General features: G+C 37.1%; 1 protein-coding gene across 2 annotated transcripts in view; it reads right to left on the reverse strand.

Annotated features, from left to right (window-relative positions):
- Positions 1–279: 279 nt before the first annotated feature.
- LOC137245304 (calcyphosin-like protein) overlaps positions 280–21,250 on the reverse strand; it is a 33,522-nt gene continuing 12,551 nt past the window's right edge. The window contains exons 1-5 of one of the 2 annotated variants that reach the window (XM_067775741.1): positions 12,511–12,693; positions 12,217–12,368; positions 5,462–5,581; positions 5,245–5,302; positions 280–934 (exon numbers count right to left, since the gene is read on the reverse strand). In XM_067775741.1, coding sequence (XP_067631842.1) covers positions 620–934; positions 5,245–5,302; positions 5,462–5,581; positions 12,217–12,368 — 645 coding nt within the window. In that variant the 5' untranslated portion in view covers positions 12,511–12,693 and the 3' untranslated portion in view covers positions 280–619. Of the gene's footprint in view, positions 935–5,244; positions 5,303–5,461; positions 5,582–12,216; positions 12,369–12,510; positions 12,694–21,250 lie in introns of those variants that run through there. The other variant, XM_067775731.1, reaches the window with a different exon arrangement.

Raw genomic sequence — 21,250 nt, forward strand, 5'->3', positions numbered from 1 at the left:
ATCTGGGACTGGCAATAAGATATGAAGAAGAATGAGAAAAACGTGATCGAAGAGAAAAGAAAAAGGAGAAGAATACTGAGAAAGAGAAGGAATGAGACGAAGAAGCGATGAAGCGAAAAATACGGGGGGAAGAGTAAATACAAAGATTAGGAAAGGTGTAGAGGGGCGAGGGCAGAGTTAGACGGAAAAAGCTTATTAAAACATATGCAGATAGACCAGATTTAGGGCAGAGCAACGTCTGCCGGGTCTTCTAGTCGTATATAAAATCATACAAAATCATTTCAACGTCAACATTTTTTTATTTCATAGTAAAATACCAAAATGTTTCTTGTGCATGAATTAATTGTACAATGAGTTAAAATAGTTTAACAAATTTTAAAGTAAATTTGTAAAAACAGTTTCTTGCTATCATGGTTTAAGTATTAACAAACAATATAATATATTATTCTTTTATGAATATTACATTTATCTAGCTCAAATTTTATTAATTTTTGTTGGCAGATTATCTACAAGCTATTAAAATATATTTTCTAGTTTAGTTAGGCAGCTTTTTTTACACGCAGTTTTTTTTTCACTAATTTCGTGGCAGCTCCCGGTGTGATATTAAAAGAATAAACAATTACAATTTATATGCCTTCCTCATAACCAAATCAAAATAGGCATCATTATCAATTGAAGCACTAATCGTGGCATAATAATTGAGGAATTCCTCTTTTGTTACTTTGCCATCGTGATTACCGTTGCCACCTTCAAAATTATTTAAAAATTGTGTAAGTATTTCATTTTCGGTCATTTCTCCGCTTAGATATTTTGGGTGATCTCTGACACAGTAAATTGTTTTCAGATCATTTATGGTGATAACGCCATCACCCGCTTGATCGATTTTCTTGAAAGCTTTATCAATAATATCCAAACGCGATTGATGCATGGATGGCTAAAAATGGAACAAAAAAAATATTTGTTTGATGAATGCGGTAAAGGCATAGGAAATGATTCTTTTTATTAGGTTCTTCTTTTATTTATTTTCCATAATTAAAAAAAAAAAACCTAAATCAAAATCAAAAAAATCCTACTTTTTACTAAAGCTTTCGACAGACGGACGACTCGGCTTATGATCGCATCGTACTCGGTGCGACAATGACGTGAGGCATACATATCCACAAACAATGCTACAAATAATTGACAAGACCACACGCAATGTAGAGGGATACAGAATTTGTGTTGTTGTGTTTTTAGTAGCCATGAGGATGCTCTCCGAAGGTTTTGGGGGAGTGTTACCGATGTTGATAGTCTTTTGCCAGATATAGATCTGATAAGTTTCGGTAACAAAAACCATTAATTAAATAGCCCAAGAATCTCGGAAACGATTTAATATGACCACATTGAATACTTTATCCCATAGACCTAGTTGCATGAGGAGCCTTGGGTCGCCAGAGCTTCACTTGGTAAATAAGGTTTTGTTAGAAAAGACAAAATAAGCATTGAGTGCATCTGTGTATTATATTAATCGATCTTACAACCAATCTTCCAACTTTTGCTAGTCGAAGGGAAATTCTTGGTGTAATATGTATGACAAAACTTTTTAATGAATCAATTTCAAGCCCGTTACTTCTGAACGAAATGAAATTTTGTGTTCCCTCTCGGACTTCGAACTAAGGGCCTTAATCGCGGACGTTCATTACGCCTCAGAGATGGAATGCTAGTGTATATGTACTATGTTAAACGATGGCAACATATCATCTGACAAATGCTTTCACATTCCTGTTTGAAATAAAGTAGGAACCGAAAATGATAGGGAAAACCAGTGATGGACGAAATCGTTTGAAGCGAATCGTTCTTCCGAACTATCGTTCGCAATACAGAAGCCAGGATAATAACTCTCACTCAAACAAATTTGATAGCTCGGATTCCCTTTTTTCTATAAAAGAGACTGTTCTCAAATCTCTTTATAATTAATGTATAATACGTTTGCTTCTGTTCTCTTTAAGTATCACGTTTAGCTGATGATATCCCTGTCGAATCCTGTTTCTTCAACAGCCGAGGGTCTGGATCTAGGGGGTGGGAGGGCGTTTTGGCCTAGGAGGACTCATATGGCCCTACCAAATCGTTCCCGAGATGGTCGGGCTAGTACCCTAATGGTGCTTGTTACCGGAACTTACCGGATCTGCATCCAGCAAAGGACCATCAACATTGATAACACTCCCCAAGGCTTTCGGGGAGTGTCCATATAGCTACAGAAACAACAACAACAACAGGGTAGCGCGAAGCCACAAGGTCCATTAAAAAAAAATGCATCCACATTACAAAGCAAGAAATTACTTCGGTCACGTGGGAAGATGTCTTATCCAGTCAAATTATTGTGTATATTGCTGTTAAGTGTTTGAAGTCGTATGTACAAACTGTTAAACATCCGTCTCCCAGAAAATTTGCTTTCATATTTTGCAGTTGAAAATTTAGATCGGATAAGTCATGTTCTTCATTTATATGTTGCTAGGTCTTATGATATTTATTTGGTTAAAAAGGAGGTTTTGATAAAAAGGATATGTACAAAAATTTGGGGATTATAACCTTTTTCTCCACCGGCCTAGAAAGATATGAATCTCCGTCATTTGATGGCTTCCCAGGTTCTTGTAGCGGTATCAACCTAGCCTGTTTCCATTTTTCAGGTTAGGGTTCCAAAACATACACTTGCTAATGAAATTTTGCGGAAGTAATTGAACACCCTTTCAGATAAAACATATATTTATCGCCAAAATAGATCTATGTTTTGTCATTGTATTTTTGAGTTTTTGACTAGAACTTTATGGTGCCCCAACTAGCCATCTTATATTAAACAATCAGTCGCCTGATTATTGTATTTTGATGTATAGCTATGATTGCAGCTGCTGCAGAGTAATTCGAGGACATTTCCGATATTTATCACCTGGTATGAGGCTAGCCGTAGCCAGAGTTGAGCATCAGACAGATAGCAGGACGCGCTAGGGTAATGCTCTCAGGCCTCGATAGTTAGTTAGCTTATTTTAAGAGAGTAGTATGGTTAGGTCGTCAAATGTTAGTGAAGGCATAGTCGCCAGTGACGGCAATTATTAAGCTTTGAGCTAACGCTAGATATCTGACGAGCTGTGAAAGTTTCACACCAATCGTGTTGGGATGTCCGTGTTACCTTACCTTAAAATATCCCATTGTTTTGGTAGCCAAAGGTCATGATGTGCCCTGAAATTGGTGCAGATCATTAAATTTTCCGCCCTAAGTAACACCCGAACATGCGTGTGGGAACTGTTTTGCTACAAAACATAGCAGTGGGCATGTTCATGTGTATTATTTCGGAAATACGGTTTCGAGTCTTGCAGTATTTAGTGAGTATTGTATTGCATCTTTCTCTTCGGGACTTCAAGTTGACTGCGTTTGCACTGATTTCCCAAAAGCTTTCGATAAAGTTTCACATTCCTTATTGATCTATAAGCTTTCCCGTTTAGGATTTCATTCGATTTCTTTGAAATGGATCCAGTCTTATTTATGTAACAGAATTTGTGTGGTAACAGTTGACGGCACTTCTTCTGATCCATGCTTCGCCTGTTCTGGGGTTCCTCTAGGAAGTATACTAGGCCCATTACTGTTAGTTTTGTTTATTAATGATATAAGAAGCTGCTTCAATTTTGCTAAGTTCTTACTCTAAAGGTATTTTCGAAAATTGCAAAATCGGATGATGCTGTTAAGCTTCAGAAAGACATTGATAGCTTAGATGTATGGTGCTTTAATTATCGGCTTTCTTTAAATATCAAAAAGTGTTTTAAAGTCACTTATGCGAAAATTCGTAATATCTTGCCGACATCTTATCACATTTCCCATTCACTATTACAAATTTTGAATGAAATTAAAGATCTTGGTGTAATTCTAGTAAATTCTCTTTCGATAGACATATTAGTCACATTATTTCGAAAGCTTATTCGGTATTTGGATTTGTTAGACGCAATAATTCAAATTTTTGTGACCCTTATACTCTCAAGTTATTGTACACGGCGTTTGTTCGTTCTAATTTGGAATAGGGTGTTTTCATATGGCGGCCAAGTTCCAAAAACTACGTTAACAGGATTGAACGGGTGCAAAAAGTTTTTCTCAAATATGCTTTACATTCTTTGAATTTGGATGAACCAATTCCATAGCGGCCACCGTGGTGTGATGGTAGCGTGCTCCGCCTATCACACCGTATGCCCTGGGTTCGCCCCCCGGGAAAAGCAACAACAAAATTTTAGAAATAAGGTTTTTCAATTAGAAGAAAATTTTTCTAAGCGGGATCGCCCCTCGGCAGTGTTTGGCAAGCGCTCCGGGTGTATTTCTGCCATGAAAAGCTCTCAGTGAAAACTCATCTGCCTTGCAGATGCCGTTCAGGGTCGGCATAAAACATGTAGGTCCCGTCCGGCCATTTTGTAGGGAAAATTAAGAGGAGCACGACGAAAATTGGAAGAGCAGCTCGGCCTTAGATCTCTTCGGAGGTTATCGCGCCTTACATTTATTTATTTAATTCCATCTTATGAATCTCGCCTGCTTTTGATTAATTTAAAAACTTTGGAAGCCAGACGAACGGCGTTCTCGTTTCTTTTGTTCATAATATTATCAGTGGCGACATTGACTGCTCTTTTCTTTTGGAGAAAATTAATTTTAACATACCTCAGCGTAATATTCGTAGCTTTCTTGCTTTTTATGGCGTTAATTGTAAAACTGATTATTCGCGTAATGCTACTCTTGTACGAGCCCTGATTGAATTTAGTTTGATCTCGAGTTCTATCCAATTTGATTTTTCACTTTCGAAAAGTGTTTTTTCTAAGATTCTAAACACTATATTCTAGGTTTTTGGTTTTAGTTTTTATTTTTTATTGTTAATTGTTATTAGTTTGAAAGAAACTTTTGTTCATAGACTAACTAAATAAAAAAAATAAAAATAAAATAAAATAAATTGTCAAAAATCAATACGAATTACAAGTGACCTAAACCTTGTACTTTGTCGAACTAAAATTTCTTGGGATACAAGACTGCAGACTCAAAAAGAGTTCAGCAAAAACTAAGTGAACAGTTCAAATTTTCGTAAAACTCTTTCGAATTATTTCAAAGTGTATAGTCTTAGTTCCAACCAGAGATCCAACATTCAAATGATTTTTTGGTTAAATTATCAAAAAAAATTAATTGACGAAACTGTAAATCTACTACAATATATTACAATTATTTCATAGTAATTTCGCTGCTTACCCGCAATTTCACCAAAAACTCTGTCGTATTGATTGCACCATCGTTGTCTTCATCGAATCTGCAAAATCATAGTAAATATTAACATTTTATGTTATTGAAAAATATTTAGCGTTTCTTTATATAAATCAAAATTTGAATTTTAAGAAAAAAAAAACAGCCCATTATTGTATTAAGTTATATTTTAACCATTAACACTTCAAAAAACTTTTTTTGTTACCTGTTAAACATATCCTTTATCTCACTTTCGGTACAATCTAGGCCGGCTTCTCTTATGCCTTTGTTGAATTCTTCATAACTCAGCGATTTGTTGCCGTCATCATCCATATTACGGAACGTCCTGAAATGGTTTAAACAGATTATTTAACTAATACAAAAATGTGAAAATGTATGCGATAAATAAATATTAGTTAGGTTTGATCATCCTGGTCACAGACTCTCCCACTGTAAGCTTCGATGACTGGAGAGCTAGTTTCCTTGGACTCCTGTTAGAGGATATTGATGACAATTTGTGATCGGTCGCAGCTGTTAGGTGGGGCGAAGCACTGCTACATCAACAACAACATGACTGGAGAGTGTCAGACACAAGCTCCTTCTCGGACCACAGTAGGATACTCTTCAACATCGATCTTGAAGTGGAAGTTCCCCGGCCATATAGATATCCAAGAAAAACAGACTGGAACAAATATTCTGAAGTAGTATCTCACAAACTGGCATCCTCGGAAATAGAAGTCAGACGGGGAGCTAACAATATAGACAGAGCGGTAAACCGACTGACAACGATATTGCAAGCACTTTTGAACCCTGTTGTCCCCTTACTAGACCACGGGTAAGACCTTGAACTACGTGGTGGAACACAGAGCTAAGCCAACTCAGGTGAGCAACAAGAAAACTCTTCAACAAAGCCAAACATAGCCGGCTGGAAGAGGTCTGGGATGCCTACAAAAAGTAGCTTTAACAAATACAAAAGCTGCATCAAGAAGGCAAAAAGGATATCATGGGAACAATACTGTGAGAATTTGGCGACGACAAATGAGGCATCAAGACATCGCAAAATACTATCAGGATCTAGTTCAGCCCCTAGTAGCATAAGGCAGTCTGATGGCTCATGGACCGTCTGCAGTCAGGAAACTCTAGAGGTCTTGATGGAGCCACACTTTCCGTGATGCACGGATACGACGGGCCCGGCGATGCCGGAAAACCCCGCATACCCTCCAGAAACCGCCGTCATGGACATCGTTGACCGGAATAAAATATCATGGGCTATAAAGTCATTCGAACCCTACAAATCGGCAGGACCGAATGGTGTGATACCAGCTATATTACAAGCCGCTTGTGACGAACTGATACCACATGGTGTGATACCGCCTATGTTACAAGCCGCTTGTGACGAACTGATACCACATCTACACGGCATCTTCTCAAGATGCCTACAAGTTGGTTATGTAACGGAAGCCTGGAGAAATGTACGGGTGGTTTTCATTCCCAAAGCAGGAAAACTTAACCAATCGGAAGCCAAATATTACATACTAATAAGCCTCTCCTTTTTATCCTTAAAGCACTGGAGAGACTTATTGATCTTCATATTAGAAACAATGCCAATCTATGGCAGATAGATGCAGCTCAGCATGCATACCAAAAAGCACATCAGTTGAACAAATCTGCGGTGAGGGTATTTACGGGTGTCATCACAGGTCATTGTGCTATCGCACCAATGCTTTGACGGTGGCGAATAACAACAAGCTCCCTCTGCAGAAGCTGACAGGATTAGGAGGAAGAGGAGTCGATCTACCACTTTCTCTGTCGATGCACGGCGCTTCAAAAGAGAAGGCTCAGATTTCTGGACTCACGCTTCTTCGAGAGCCTGACACAGGTTGGGGAGGTGGAAGTCTCGCTTCTTCTTGGGTTCATCAGGAAAAGCAAGTGGTTCGTTGAGGACCACTAGGAGCTAATGGGGCTTAACGAATTTTTCCCCACCCTGTACTTACAGAGGGCACTCACAAAGGACAAAAATGTTTGCGAGTGGAAGTGTGGGTAACACCCTAACCTAACCTAGGTTTGGTTGAGCTGGCTAGTCTGAATGCGTTCGATGAACGCACTGAAACCATGGCAAGAAATAAGTCTTACGTTAGAAAAAAATTCCATCTTTTTAGCAAATACTAGAAGTTTTTAAAGACCTAACCGACCAACTGCTCCGAGGGATGTGCGCTGTGCCACTCCAATTAGATGACGCTTTATTCTTCTTTTGTTTGCCGATTTCCTGAAATTCAAGGGTATGTTAAGCATCGAGATCTTATGCTGCTTAGCTATAGAGATTTTAGAAACTCATCTGGTGAGTAAAACAAAAGGGATTGATTTTGAAATAGAAGAATTAAAGCGAAACTTACAAAAAGAGCACTCATCGACTCATCGTCCTTTTTCATTAAAAGAAGATATACCAGATCATTCATTAAAAGGGGACTTATATAGGACGGTTGCTAGAATTATCTGGGATTACTTAAGGAATACTTCGAAATTATTTAAGGATAATATCGAAACTATTTCTGTGCATTTTGCGGCTGTTTTAGAATAATTTCTGGATAATGTTTTTAATAATTTGAGACTATTATTTTAGGTATAACTTTTGGCGCCCACCATGGTGTGATGGTAGCGTGCTCCGCCTACCACACCGAATGCCCTGGGTTCACACCCCGAGCAAAGCAACATCAAAATTTTAGAAATACGGTTTTTCAATTAGATGAAAAGTTTTCTAAGCGGGGTCGCCCCTCGGCAGTGTTTGGCAAGCGCTCCGGGTTTATTTCTGCCATGAAAAGCAAACTCACCTGCCTTGCAGATGCCGTTCGGAGTCGGCATAAAACATGTAGGTCGCGTCCGGCCAATTTGTAGGGAAAATCAAGAGGAGCACAACGCAAATTGGAAGAGAAGCTCGGCCTTAGATCTCTTTGGAGGTTATCGCGCCTTACATTTATTTACCTTTTTTATAACTTTGGGATCTCAGGATCATTTCTAGACCATTTCGTAAACATGTTGTGACCCCATCATTATAGGTATATTTCGGGATTATTTTCGGATTTATTCGAAAACTATTTCTGAACCATTTAAAAACAATTTCAAGATCACTTCGGATTTCGTTTCGCGATAACTTCTGGATCTTTTCGAGACAATTTCGAAACAATTTTAGCAGTACTACAGGAAATTTTTGGGACTATTTAAGGTATAGTTTTGGAAAACTTCAAAATCATTTCCAATTTTATTTTGAGAGAACTTTATAACGTAAGATATCCTCGGAGAAATAGGAGGAAGGCCTAGATTGTGGTGGGGGTATTAAAACCGCTCTAGACGGCACGAAAACGGAAAATGGATCTGAACTCCTTTAGTGATATATACAATGTCTACCGGGTCGGGGTCTGCACCGTTGAGAGCAGATAGAGTGCTTCAGTAAATCTTTGTTGAGAACCAGCCACCTTAAAGGCATTTGAATCAAGTGTGATAAAATCGGGTATCGTGCGTAGATGTGGAGCCTCACTGTCGTCTATAAGTCGTTTAAATATCACCTTTTGCTGGGTTCCTGGCACAGCGACATTGAAGGCCATGAATTTGCAGATGAGATGGCAAGTAAATGTTTCCGAAATAGACATAGGCAAGGCAGACAGTTCTGTACGACCACCGCTGTGTTACCCGAGATGATTGCGAGGTCTCAATGTTTTGGTGGCAATATTTGGATAGGAAAGGAACTATTTTCCAACTAAAGCTTAACAAATCTCGCTATTGTTTACTACAATTTACTGCGTCTGCAAAAGCTGTCAGAATGAGGATGGGGAGAAGTCGATTCATCACTTTATCTGACATTGTCCAGAACTGCAAGCAAGCCGACTCAGATTTCATGGCACACGGTTTTTCAAAAGTCTAGCAAAGGTTGGGAAGGTGGGTCTTTCGCTCCCACTTAAGTTCTTCAGAGAACGCAAGTGGCTTGTTTGAGAATTTTGGGAAATAACCTGGTTGGACGAATTTCGACTCCGCCATTGTCAAGGGCTACAGTGTAATAATTCCCGGGGAAATAAGACTTGCCAAGATTAGTAAATAGGGTCCGAAGGACTTTTACCACTTTCGAAAAGGATTGAAGGCATGCTGGCGCTATTTCCTTAATAATTTTACCGAGCAGATACTAATCTGTCAGCATATTAGGAGCGTGGCGGAGGGATATATTGCCTAAGGAAATTTTTCGAGAAATGATAATGGCGGCTTTGTAACGCAGATATAAGGCTTCACTGCTTAAGGCGTGTTATACGTTACAAAGTACTGTTATTGACTCCAGTGTTTGGTAGCCGAGAAAGGAGGGACCTTCCCTACAGAAATACTTCAAAATTAGATTTTGACGTCATTGAAAGGGTAAATATATAATTACTCTGTATGGTTTGTAATCCATACCTAAAACTGCCATCAAATCGCTTCAGGTCTCGAAGGTTTCCTGCAATCAAAGGGGTATGGATGCCGCAGTTCATATGAATGTCAAACAATGATGACAACACGTTCATTACTCTTTCATACTCAACTCTTGCCCAGGAAAAAGCGACATTCGTTAGGATTATTTCCTTTCGAAACCTTCATCTGCATACCATTTGCAATAATTTTTTGTGTAATTTCATTATTTTAATGCTTCTGCAAGTAAAACTCATGGTTTACCGTGCTTAACAATCTGCACACTCGCTTATAAACATACAAATGAGGATGAAAAAAAATACGAAACTTTTTCGTATACACACACACATACATAAAATTAATGCAAACTCTGTCATACAACAACTTCAGCTCTCAATGCAAACCAACAAAACCGAATCGAAATCAACCAAATAAGCAACTAACCAGCTGTCAGCTAGTCAACAGAAATACTGTGGCATTCCAGAATGCATTAAATTACATGTTGTACGGATGGAAAGGGATAGAGAGGTGTACTCGTGAATAGTTTATGCGGCATGATAAAGACTGATGAACGATTGGACAGTTGGTTGAATAGTCATAGATAGAACAGATGGTGTATAGAGCGAGAAGGAATCGCCAGACGGTTGATGGTCTAGGTCGACATTTGCTTGTCGAATTGGGTGGTCGATAGGTCGATACGTTGCGAGGCCATTTCAGTATTACTAAGCTGTGCAAATATTAGGGTGTGCCTTATTTGACTATTTTATACCATAAAGTAAGCAGGACTTGTGCTAAAAATATTTGGCAGGTCATGAAATTCCGGGTTCTTCATTAATTATTGACATTATTATAACAAATAAGTGGAACACAAAAAATAACTAAGGTTCTGACAGAAAACTCTCAATCAACCACATCTTTTAACTTCGATTCATTCGCGAACCAGTTAGCTTGTTCATTGCCCCTAATGGTTTCTTTGTTCTTGTAGCGAAAAAACACTTCCCGAAGATTTCGGAGAGTGCTATCGAAGTTGATGGTACCCTTCGCTCCGTGGTATCCTGGCTCCGTTAACAAACACGATTTAGGTTATGGCTCAACCATTGCACGAACGATTTTATATGACCGCACTAAACCTTCTAGGCCATTTTTCCCCCACCTTTTTTAAGGAAACGACTAAGGCGAAGCTCGCACAAGGGCAGTTGTCGCCAAACGCTACTCTGTGCCGTCTGGAATAAAGTCAAAGTTAGTAAGAATGTTGAATGTTCGCCCATATCTCGTAGCTCAATAGGAATGCTGAATGTTCGCCCCTATCGCGTAGCCCAGATCAGGTCGCAGCCATTTTGTCCGAAATATCCACTGGACATGCATTGCGAAGTTAGGCACTCATCTAAAACCGCTTATACCAACCATCACTTTACGTTGTAGAACACGTTAATGATGTTCGCCGTGGCCAGAGTTTTCTACAATACTACTATATGATGATAGTAAAAGTTGAATTTAGAGGGGAGAATAGATTGGAAATATTTAATGTTCTTCTTGCGGATGCCTCTATATAATTTAACAAGGGAATGCTGGAAGTAGTTCTTAATTGGTTGTGCAAGGCGTAGGCTCTGGCGGGTTCAGATGCTGATAATACTTCCGCGATAGGAATGTCTGTCATAAAGGCGACTAAATCCACTGAACTGTAACCTTCATGGAGTGTTTTTCGTGCTTAAAACCACAGCAAAATGAGCTAAGGTTTGCCGAAATCATTTGCATTCTTTTCCACATTAGAAAAATGAAATTGTTCAGCTTTTTGCACAATTGTTGCGGGAAGGGCTGCGACTCTTCCCTCCTCGCGAAAAAACTAGCTTGATTCTGACTTCATTGAGTACGTTTATATAAGAACGTTACCCATTGTAAAACTGTATCGTCTCTCTCTAAACCTCTGATTCTAATATCACCTTACCCTCATCTTGCTTTCAGTTACGAAGAAAAGTAAAACAAGTCGCTTTGTTCGCTTCTTCTCATTAACCAATTTTAATATATCTTTCGTAAGTTTTTTTGACTTGCTATGCTTCAACACAAACAAGGTTCACCCTAATGCATACGCACAAGTATCTGTAGGATTAAATTTACGTTGTAAATTTGAATGGAATGTTGAATATTTCATTTTATTGCATTGTATTTGCTTTCAGTTGCAATTTCATAGCAACTCTCATCTGCATAGCTGCTAACCGAAACCTTAAGCCCTTCTTTTCGAAATTCTTCTTTATCTTTACGCAAATCTATGACGAGTTTTAAAAGTAACAACAGTCCAAATTCCTTGTTATCCTAATGGTATATTACCAATACGATACTTTGGTGCATCTAATGCCATGTCTGTTTTGGATTGAATATTTTTGCTTCCTTCCTTCACTTTTATTAGCTTCTACTTTTTTCGTTTTTGTGCGCTTGTCGTCTGTCAATAATTTTCGTATTTGTCGTTTAATGCGATTTTTCCCGTTAACACATACATACACACAATGTTGCATAATTAATTTTTTCTCTTTTGTTTACATCCCTTTTACCCCCAGTTACCTGGCCAATCCCAGTATGCCCGTTGCTCCACGACTAAAGCACTGCAATCGCAATTTATAGATCGGATCCTTATCACGTCCATCTGCTAGTTCTCGTTTGGAACGGTTGATGAGTGAAGCCTCTTTGGAGAAAAAGTCATCACGTCCACTCATCTGTAAGTAATCCGATAAAAAGAGAGTTTGAAATTTGTTTACCGCTTGTAAGCCAACTTCTGGGTATCTTCTATTTGTATTTTTAATATTGGCATTTTAGTTTTGTTGTTGGTGGACACATTTAATACTCAACTGTACTTACATTTTATTTGGTTTCTTGTTATGTTCTTTAACTAAATTACTGGCTATCAACAAACTAACTTCGTGCGTTAATTTATGGATATTGCAAGGCTTTTTGCAGTTTTCACGAAATAAAATTTCTATCGCCTTCAAATTTTGAAAACTCTTAAATATTTTTTTTCAAATGTTGAATTTATTCTGTAATTTTTATTGAACAGAAAAGTGCTAGCAATTTGAGTAGATAAATAAAAAATAATTGTATTTACGGGAACTTAAAGTGGCATAAAAGATTACCTCATTTATGTGTTCTCCTCAAGGCAAATCTATTTAAAGTGATAAAAAGCGAAAATACCCAATTCGCCGTACAGAGGAATGTTAAATTAAAAGAAAATTAGCATTGATTTTTACTAGCTTACATCAAGGCCGAAGAGAATCCATATCAGGTGGTGGCAATGCGAATTCAACCAATTCGCCTTGCAGAAGTATGTCAAATCAAAAGAAGATTTTCATTGATTTCGATTAACTGATAGATATATTGTTGTACAAGGCGTTGTATGGAAAATAATCAAGAAGAAGCAATCAAGCTTAATGCAAGGCGAATTCAGTACAAGGCGTTGTTATCCAAACAGCTGATTACTTCTTATTGAAAATTTTCCATACAACGCCGTGTACAACAACGTCAGTTAATAGAAATCAATGAAAATTTTCTTTTGAATTGACTGGCGAGTCTATACAAGGCAAGGCGAAATTATACAAGGTGATGGCAAAGCAAATTCAACCAATTCGCCGTGCAGAAGAACGTCAAATGAAAAGAAAATTAGAATTGATTTTTATTAGCTTACATCAAGGTCAAGGCGAATCCATACCAGTTGGTGGCAGAGCGAATTCAACCAATTCGCTGTGAAGAAGAATGTTAAATCAAAAGAAGATTTTCATTGATTTCGATTAACTAATAGATATATTGTTGTACAAGGCGGTGTATGGAAAATAATCAAGAAAAAGCAATCATCCTTTATGCAAGGCGAATTCAGTACCAAGTGTTTTTATCCCAGCACCTGATTGCTTCGTCTTGATAATTTTCCATACAACGCCTTGGACAACAATATGTCAGTTAATCGAAATCAATTCATATTTTCTTTTGACTTGACATTCTTTTGCACGGCGAATTGGTTGAATTCGCTTTGCCATAACCTTGTATTAATTCGCCTTGCATCTACAGAAGAAGCAATCAGCTGTTGGGATAACAATACCTGGTACTGAACTCGCTTTGGCACAAGATTATCGCAAAGCAAATTCAACCCAATTCGCCGTGCATTTTAAGTCAAAAGAAGACTTGCATAAATTTCAATTAACTGACTTATTATTGTGCGAAGGGGTTGTATAGAAAACAAGCAAGAAAAGGCATTCAGCCGATAGAATAACAACAACTTATACTGAATTCGCCTTGACTTACATCTTGTTGTGCCAAGGCGTTGCTTGGAAATTATCAAGAAGAAGAAATCAGCTGAGAGGTTAACAACATCTGTTACAGAATCTGCGCTTGATCCCCTTAAGTATTGATCTTAACAAGCCGAATTCGAATATATCGAATATAGTGTAGATATATCAATATTTTCTTAACTTATAGTGTTAACGGATGGATAGACGGACGGACGGTCATCGCTTAATCAAATTTCTTTACAATACTGATGATTTTGATCTACGGAAGTCTATATCTATCTTGATTCCTTTATACCTGTACAACCAACCGTCATATTACCAAAGTTAATATACTCTGTGTACAAAGCACGCTGAGTATAATAATTTATTCAAAGCATAATATGTCATTACTAAAAAACTTAAAGGGAGTTCTAAATTTGCAGAAATTTCTGTACTAGTCCTTAATACATTTATGGAAGGCCGTCTGAGACTTCCCAAGCTATACAGAATCAACTTTTCATAAGTAATCGAGCCTCTAAATTATGCAAACAAAAAAACATCAAACAAAACATGAATAAAACCAGACCTGTTAAATTTGAATTAGCATTAGTAATCAATTAATTAGATGCCTATTTTAATGGCCAATGATTATTTCAATTGTTTTCCGTAAAAAGCAATTACTAATTGATTACCATTAGAAAAAAATCAAAAAAATATGATTTTTTCTGATTATTGAAAAAAAAAAAAAATCTAAAATAATAAAAAGAAATCAAAAAAGGCGTGGTATATTAACTTTGGTCCGATGTTTGTAACGTTGAGAAATATAGAAGATAGACTCACCATAAGTATACCGAATTGATCAGGGCGATGAACTGAGTTGATATAGCCATGGCCGTCTGTCCGTCCGTCAGTCCGTCCGTCTGTCTGTTTTAACGCAAACTAGTCCCTCAAATTTTGAGATATCTCAATGAAATTTGGCACAAGGATATATTTTTGTATTATATTAGACATTTGTCTGATACGATAGGATCGGGCCACTATAACATATATCTCCCATACAGCCGATCGTTCAGATAAGATAATTTTGGTCACTCCTGCCGCAATTTAGAAAGTATAAACATGAAACTCGGTGATATATATTTTAATATATCATAGAAGATTTTCTGAAAAAAATCACTTTGATCGGAGCTATATCCCATACAACCGATCGTTCAGATAGGGAGATTTTTGGCCATTTCTCCTTTAGTTTCCAATATAAAAACGTCAAACTTGGTGGTATATATTCTAATATATTGTAATATTCGTAACAATATCATAGAAGATTTCCTGTAAAAATCATTTCGATCGGAGCTATATATAATATATATCCCATACAACCGATCGTTCAGATAAGGAGGTTTTTTGCATTTTTTATTTTATATTTATCTTAAAAATCGTTTAGGTATCTACATCTGTTCACTATATAATTCTTATCTTATACATCCTATTATTTGGAGATTACGAACGAGATAAGATTATTGTTCAGCCCCATTCATGAAAGGTATGAAGTCTTCGGCACAGCCGAAGACAGTCCCATCCTTACTTGTTTTTGATTATTTTTCTGCTTTGTTGAAAGAAAACTTCTCGTTTGTACATGCACGGAATAATTTCTACATACAAGTACATTTTAGGATGCAATATTAAATCGTAACCGCTTATCGAGGCAAATATATACATGCAACATAAGGGCGAATGGTATATGAGCGTTCATCTAAACATATTCTCCGGTAAGTATATACACGTGCATAATTTGCTACACTCATTATATAAAATAATAACGATCCTTTATGGTTCATCCTTAAGTCAAGCCAATTTTGTTTTGTATACAAAATTAATATATCCACTATTTTGGATTACGTTATGGCTATGCACTGACTGTTTTGTACATACAAGTACATTAGAGGATGTGCCGGTATATCGTGAGCGCTTATCTAGGCATATGGGTACATATGTATGTACATACCCACCTACAAATTATCGTGTCTATAAGTGTCTATAAGTGTTTCCAATGAGGGAGTGCGTATTGTTTTATGACAAAACAATATGTGCAAACAATATGTATGAGTAATACTACTTAGGTTGATTGCTGATAGCTTCACTTCCAACTGGAGCGATCCTGTTATGACATCGCTAGCTGGTGTATCCTATAAGAGATATGTGAGGAGCGCTAGTGACCTCACCATGTGACTGCGGCGTGTGCACTGGCTCAACCCGGAGCTTCAGTTTCGTGGGTTCCTATACACAATCACACGATCTAGCTTGCTCTTCCCAAGCCTAACGACATAACAAAATAAACTACAATATTTGCACACTGAGGGAAACCTACTATCTATAAGCCTAAAAGTGCCTAACTGAAAACCACGTCTTCCTACCACCTTACTTGCAGCTCGTCCGTATATGGTTTACGGCTGCTCCTAACCCACCCTACCATGGCATCGTTGGTGTTGAAGACGCCCCGTTGTACCACCTACATTTCCATCAGAATCAGACCAAACAGAGTATTTAGCAGCTCATAATAACAACGTTTATTACCTCAAGTATATACAGACCATATGTTCAATCCATTATTTAAACAAACAAAAAAAATGCTTATAATAATACCAATTTAAATAAGCAAATCGAGTTTTTGCGTTTAAATTTGAATTCACGTAAAAATTTAACAAGGTTTAGGTTTCGATACTTTGATTTCGCATATCATTATTTTGCTTACTATGCTAACATAATTTTTTTGTGGGTATTTAAATATTAAATTCCTGACCTACCTCAACATATGGTTTTTGGCCTTGATCTTGAAATTTTAATTACATATATTTACACATATATACGGTCATATGTTTCGCAAAAATAGAGCGAACAAAAAAAATAGAAAAAAATGAGACTCCGCGAGAGTTTATTACATCACAAAAACAGAGAGATGGAATTTGCTAAACCAAAACAAATTGCATTCACTTACGTGTTCACATACATACATACATATGTGAAGTTTTGTACACTCCCAAATTTATTCTTAGGAAGCAAAAAAAACAACTATTACTCACATATGTATGAACACATTTATGTATAAAGGAATAAGACAGTGGCGTATAGCAAAAGGAATAATGACACAATTTGAATCATCACTCACCAATAATCTGCAATGCAGTAATCCCACGTAGCGTTGAAGGCCTCCTCGCTTGTGATCGCAGCATGATGACGATGACTGTTGTTGTAGCTATAAATTCGCTTGTTCTTACTTTTCAATTTAAATATATTTATGGACTCATTCTAATAGAAATATTGATTCAATTCGATGTAAAAAAAAATCGTAGACCAAACAAAAAAAAATCTAGGATGTCCTAATTATTGGGGATTGCACTGTAGTTGGGAGTTAAAATCAGAGAGATAATGGGAGGAGCTTTGTGCACATAATGTTGCAAACCCAAAATAAACAAAGGAATTTATGAATGAAGACTGTCTTATAATATCTCTCTGACAAATTTAAAGAAAAATCAAAAAGTAAATTGGTAATATGTTGAGTTAAGTTAGGGTTGCTACCATGTGGGTTGGACCCACATGGTTACAACAAAAAAACTTAAACGATATTATGCAGGTATAACTAAATTAGGTATCTATACTAACAAAAGTATACTTCTTTAATTTATTTCTTCTTATTTAGGTATGTGTGATTTTGATATAATATGTATGTATGTTTTACTTAAATATATATATATATGTATATATATATGTCTTTTATGCAAAAGAGATGGTATTAAAGCTTTAAAGTCCTTTTTTTTTTTTTTTGAAGGGATATCCGAATAATGTATTAAATATATATTAGATGCGTTAATTATATGTATATCATATAAATGCACATATTCCTTACAAACATATGCGATTCATTCGCTTACCGAAAAAATTACTGAATCAGTAGATTATTTAAAAAAATGTATCATAATTTAGAAAAAAAAATTCAGAAAAGTATTTAGTTATTTAATTTTTGAATAGGGTTTGTTTTTTTCTTTCTTTTTTTTCTGGAACTATAGGTTTTAATACGTATGTTCTTTTATTATATTTATGTATATAGGAAACTGATTTTTAAACGCAAAGAAAACAACGTATGGCACAAATTTGATAATGGAAGAAAAAAAATTCCAAAGATCTTGTAGTCTTTCAGATATACTCAGCTACATACAAGTACGCTGGTATATTTTATACCTTTCCACGACAGAAAGGTATTAATTATTTTCTTCCTATAGAGATTATGTTTAAGTGGTGTTTGTAATTTCGAGGTTAATTTAAAATGTATGATATATTTATCTGTTTCCAAAAATTTTAGCGTGGATTTTCGGAGTTTTTTTCTTTTCGCTGTCCACTTATCTAGTACCGCTTATGGAGTCTTGATGGCTGTGAAATAATATGGTTTTGGCTGAAGACTTGGCCTTTTCCTTACTTTGGATAACCAAAACGCAGGGATGTTGTAGGTATTTCACAATTAGAAGGATTTTATTTGTTCGCACTTCACAATAACTATTGGAAACAATTTAATTAAAATAGAGTCCCCACTAGTAATCTCACTGAACTTTGGAAATTGTTATTGAAAAAACTTACCACTCAGTGAATAATTCCTAGGGAAAGGTGGCTGCTTTTACGGGTATAGTGCAGGATGGTTTCTTTTTTTTTTCTTCTTCAATTAAACTATGCCGAACCGCGATGAAAGTAGATAACTCTACACTCACAAAGTTAATTTCATATTACAAATTCGATCGACATTAAATAAGACTTACTGGATGTGATGTTCTCTGCATGCTGGTTCCGAAGGAAAAGACAGATGGGTTTCTTACGGAAATGGTTGAGAGCTAAGCGTGCAGCTTAAAATCATATGGGCAAAGTGACATCGTAAAACATATGTTCAAAAAATGAACTCTACGATATTAGAAGATGTGTTTAATATACACTAAATTTTTAGATTTCTCTACTTATAATGGTATTCACAGACTCTAATAAAAGTTCTACAGAAAACGATCGAACTCAACTCGTGAAGTTTAAAGACAAAAAAAACTAAATTTGCATGAAGGTAGTGTTGCCCATATGCACGTGCATACACACCTGAACACAAAAATAATTGCGTAAAGATATTTGAGCAAACTAAAGGTAGTTTACAAAAAAAAATATATACATATATGGGAGGACAGTTTGGATGTTGGCATACATATGTGGCAAGCATGTACCCACGGTACACACCCCCCCACCTAGAGTGTTGGTGCGGTGCGTATCCGTTCATACCTTTCTCTCCTGGATGTCTTTCCGATGATATACTCCACGTTTCCCATTACTTTCATCCTCCAGTTCATACATGCTGTTACCCTTAACTCTGATTACTTTTGCTTTAATGAATTTTTGGGCAAATTTCGCACAGAACTTTTTGGACGCGTCGCTCAGAACGAAATTTCTCCTGTAAACTACATCTCCAACCTTGAAAGTTGTTATGGAACTTCGCAGGTTATAGCGCTTGGCCGAAGCGTCAAAAGCCTGTTTAATGTTCTCCATTATATTTCTTCGTACCAGTTTAAGTTTGTCAATTCTCGATATTGGTGACTCATCTAAGTTGTCAAGTTGCCTCAGTAATGTATACTCGTCCGAGTGTGAAAGCATTTGTTGACCGAACAAGGCGAAATATGGTGTGCAGCCAATTGATTGATGGTATGAACTACGAAGTGCCTCCGCAATATCTGGTAGATGTTGATCCCAGTGGGTCTGATCTCCTTTGAGATATGCTCGTATGCCTGCAATTATTGAGCGATTTACCCGCTCACTGGCATTTGCCTGTGGACTATATAAGGCGGTATAGGTATGTTTAACACCTCTTTCAGCTAGCAGATTGTTAAACTGTGCAGACTTAAATTGCTTGCCGTTGTCACTCAAAACAATTTCGGGTGTTCCGAAAATACTGAAAATTTCTCTCATATACTTGCAAATAGCGGACGTGTTAAAATTGCGGACTTCTCTAATCAAAGGAAATTTGGTTAAATGATCAAGTACAATAAAAATACCAATATTTCCTTGCCTGGATCTTGGGTACGGACCAAGTAGATCAATATATAGCTTCTGGAAAGGACGTTGGACTGTAAACTGTGCTGTCATTGGGGGTCGTAGTGTGACATTGGGCGCTTTGCTCTGTCGACAAGTATCACATCGACTGATATAGTCTTTCACATCGACAGTCATGTTTGGCCAGAATAGGTTCCTTCTCAAGCGTTCCAATGTTTTGGCTATGCCTCCATGGCATTTATTTGGTGGACAGTGAGCATCCTCTATCACTTTTTGGGCTAATGATTTTGGGATCCATAATTTCCAATTATGTACTTCTCGTGACGGATCACCATCAGGATGTTCAGTACGCTTATATACAAAATTGTCTACAACCTGTAAGTCAGGTAATCGGCTTGAGTTATTGCGGACGTGGTATATTAATTTGTTATACTCATCGGACGAAAACTCGGACGACTTAAGATCAACTAATGGATGGACTGCTAACTCGTTAACTTCTTCAAAATTCTGACGTGACAGGCTATCTGGCACTACATTCTGAGAACCCTTCCTATGCTCTATTTTAAAACGATATCCTTGCAACTTAAGCGACCATCTGGCTAACCGACTAGATAAGTCAGACTGACGCATAAGCCATTGTAAACTAGCATGATCGGTAACAATCGAAAACTCCTGCCCTTCCACATAGGCCCTAAATTTTTTTAAACTTAAAACTGCAGCTAGGCATTCTAGCTCAGTAACGCTATAGTTACTCTGGGCTTTATTGAGTTTTTGTGAAAAGTAAGCTATCGGCAGTTCGATTCCTTCTTCGTTCATTTGTGATAGCACTGCACCAACACCAAGTTTACTTGCATCGCATTGAATAATAAAAGGTTTCTCGTAGTTCGGGCTGGCTAAAATGGGTGCGGAGCATAACTTTTGCTTTAGAGAATCAAATGATTCTTGGGCTTGAGCATTCCACGCGAATGTTTTGCTCTTTTTAAGAAGATTTGTTAATGGAGCGGTTACAGAAGCAAAATTGTTTACGAAGCGGCGGTACCAACCTGCCATTCCTAAAAATCGTCTTAACTGCTTCAAATTCGTGGGGACTGGATAATCCGTTATGGCTGAGACTTTATCGGGGTCTGTTCTCAAAGTACCATTACCTACTATGTAGCCGAGATATTTGACTTCTTTGATACAAAACTTGCTTTTTTGAATGTTTATGGTAAGACCTGCCTTCCTTAATTGGTAAGCAACTTCGGATAAGACGGACATGTGACTTTTAAAGTCTTCAG

The sequence above is a fragment of the Eurosta solidaginis genome, chromosome 1 (assembly GCF_040869045.1).
Source record: "Eurosta solidaginis isolate ZX-2024a chromosome 1, ASM4086904v1, whole genome shotgun sequence".
Taxonomy (NCBI): Eukaryota; Metazoa; Arthropoda; class Insecta; order Diptera; family Tephritidae; genus Eurosta; species Eurosta solidaginis.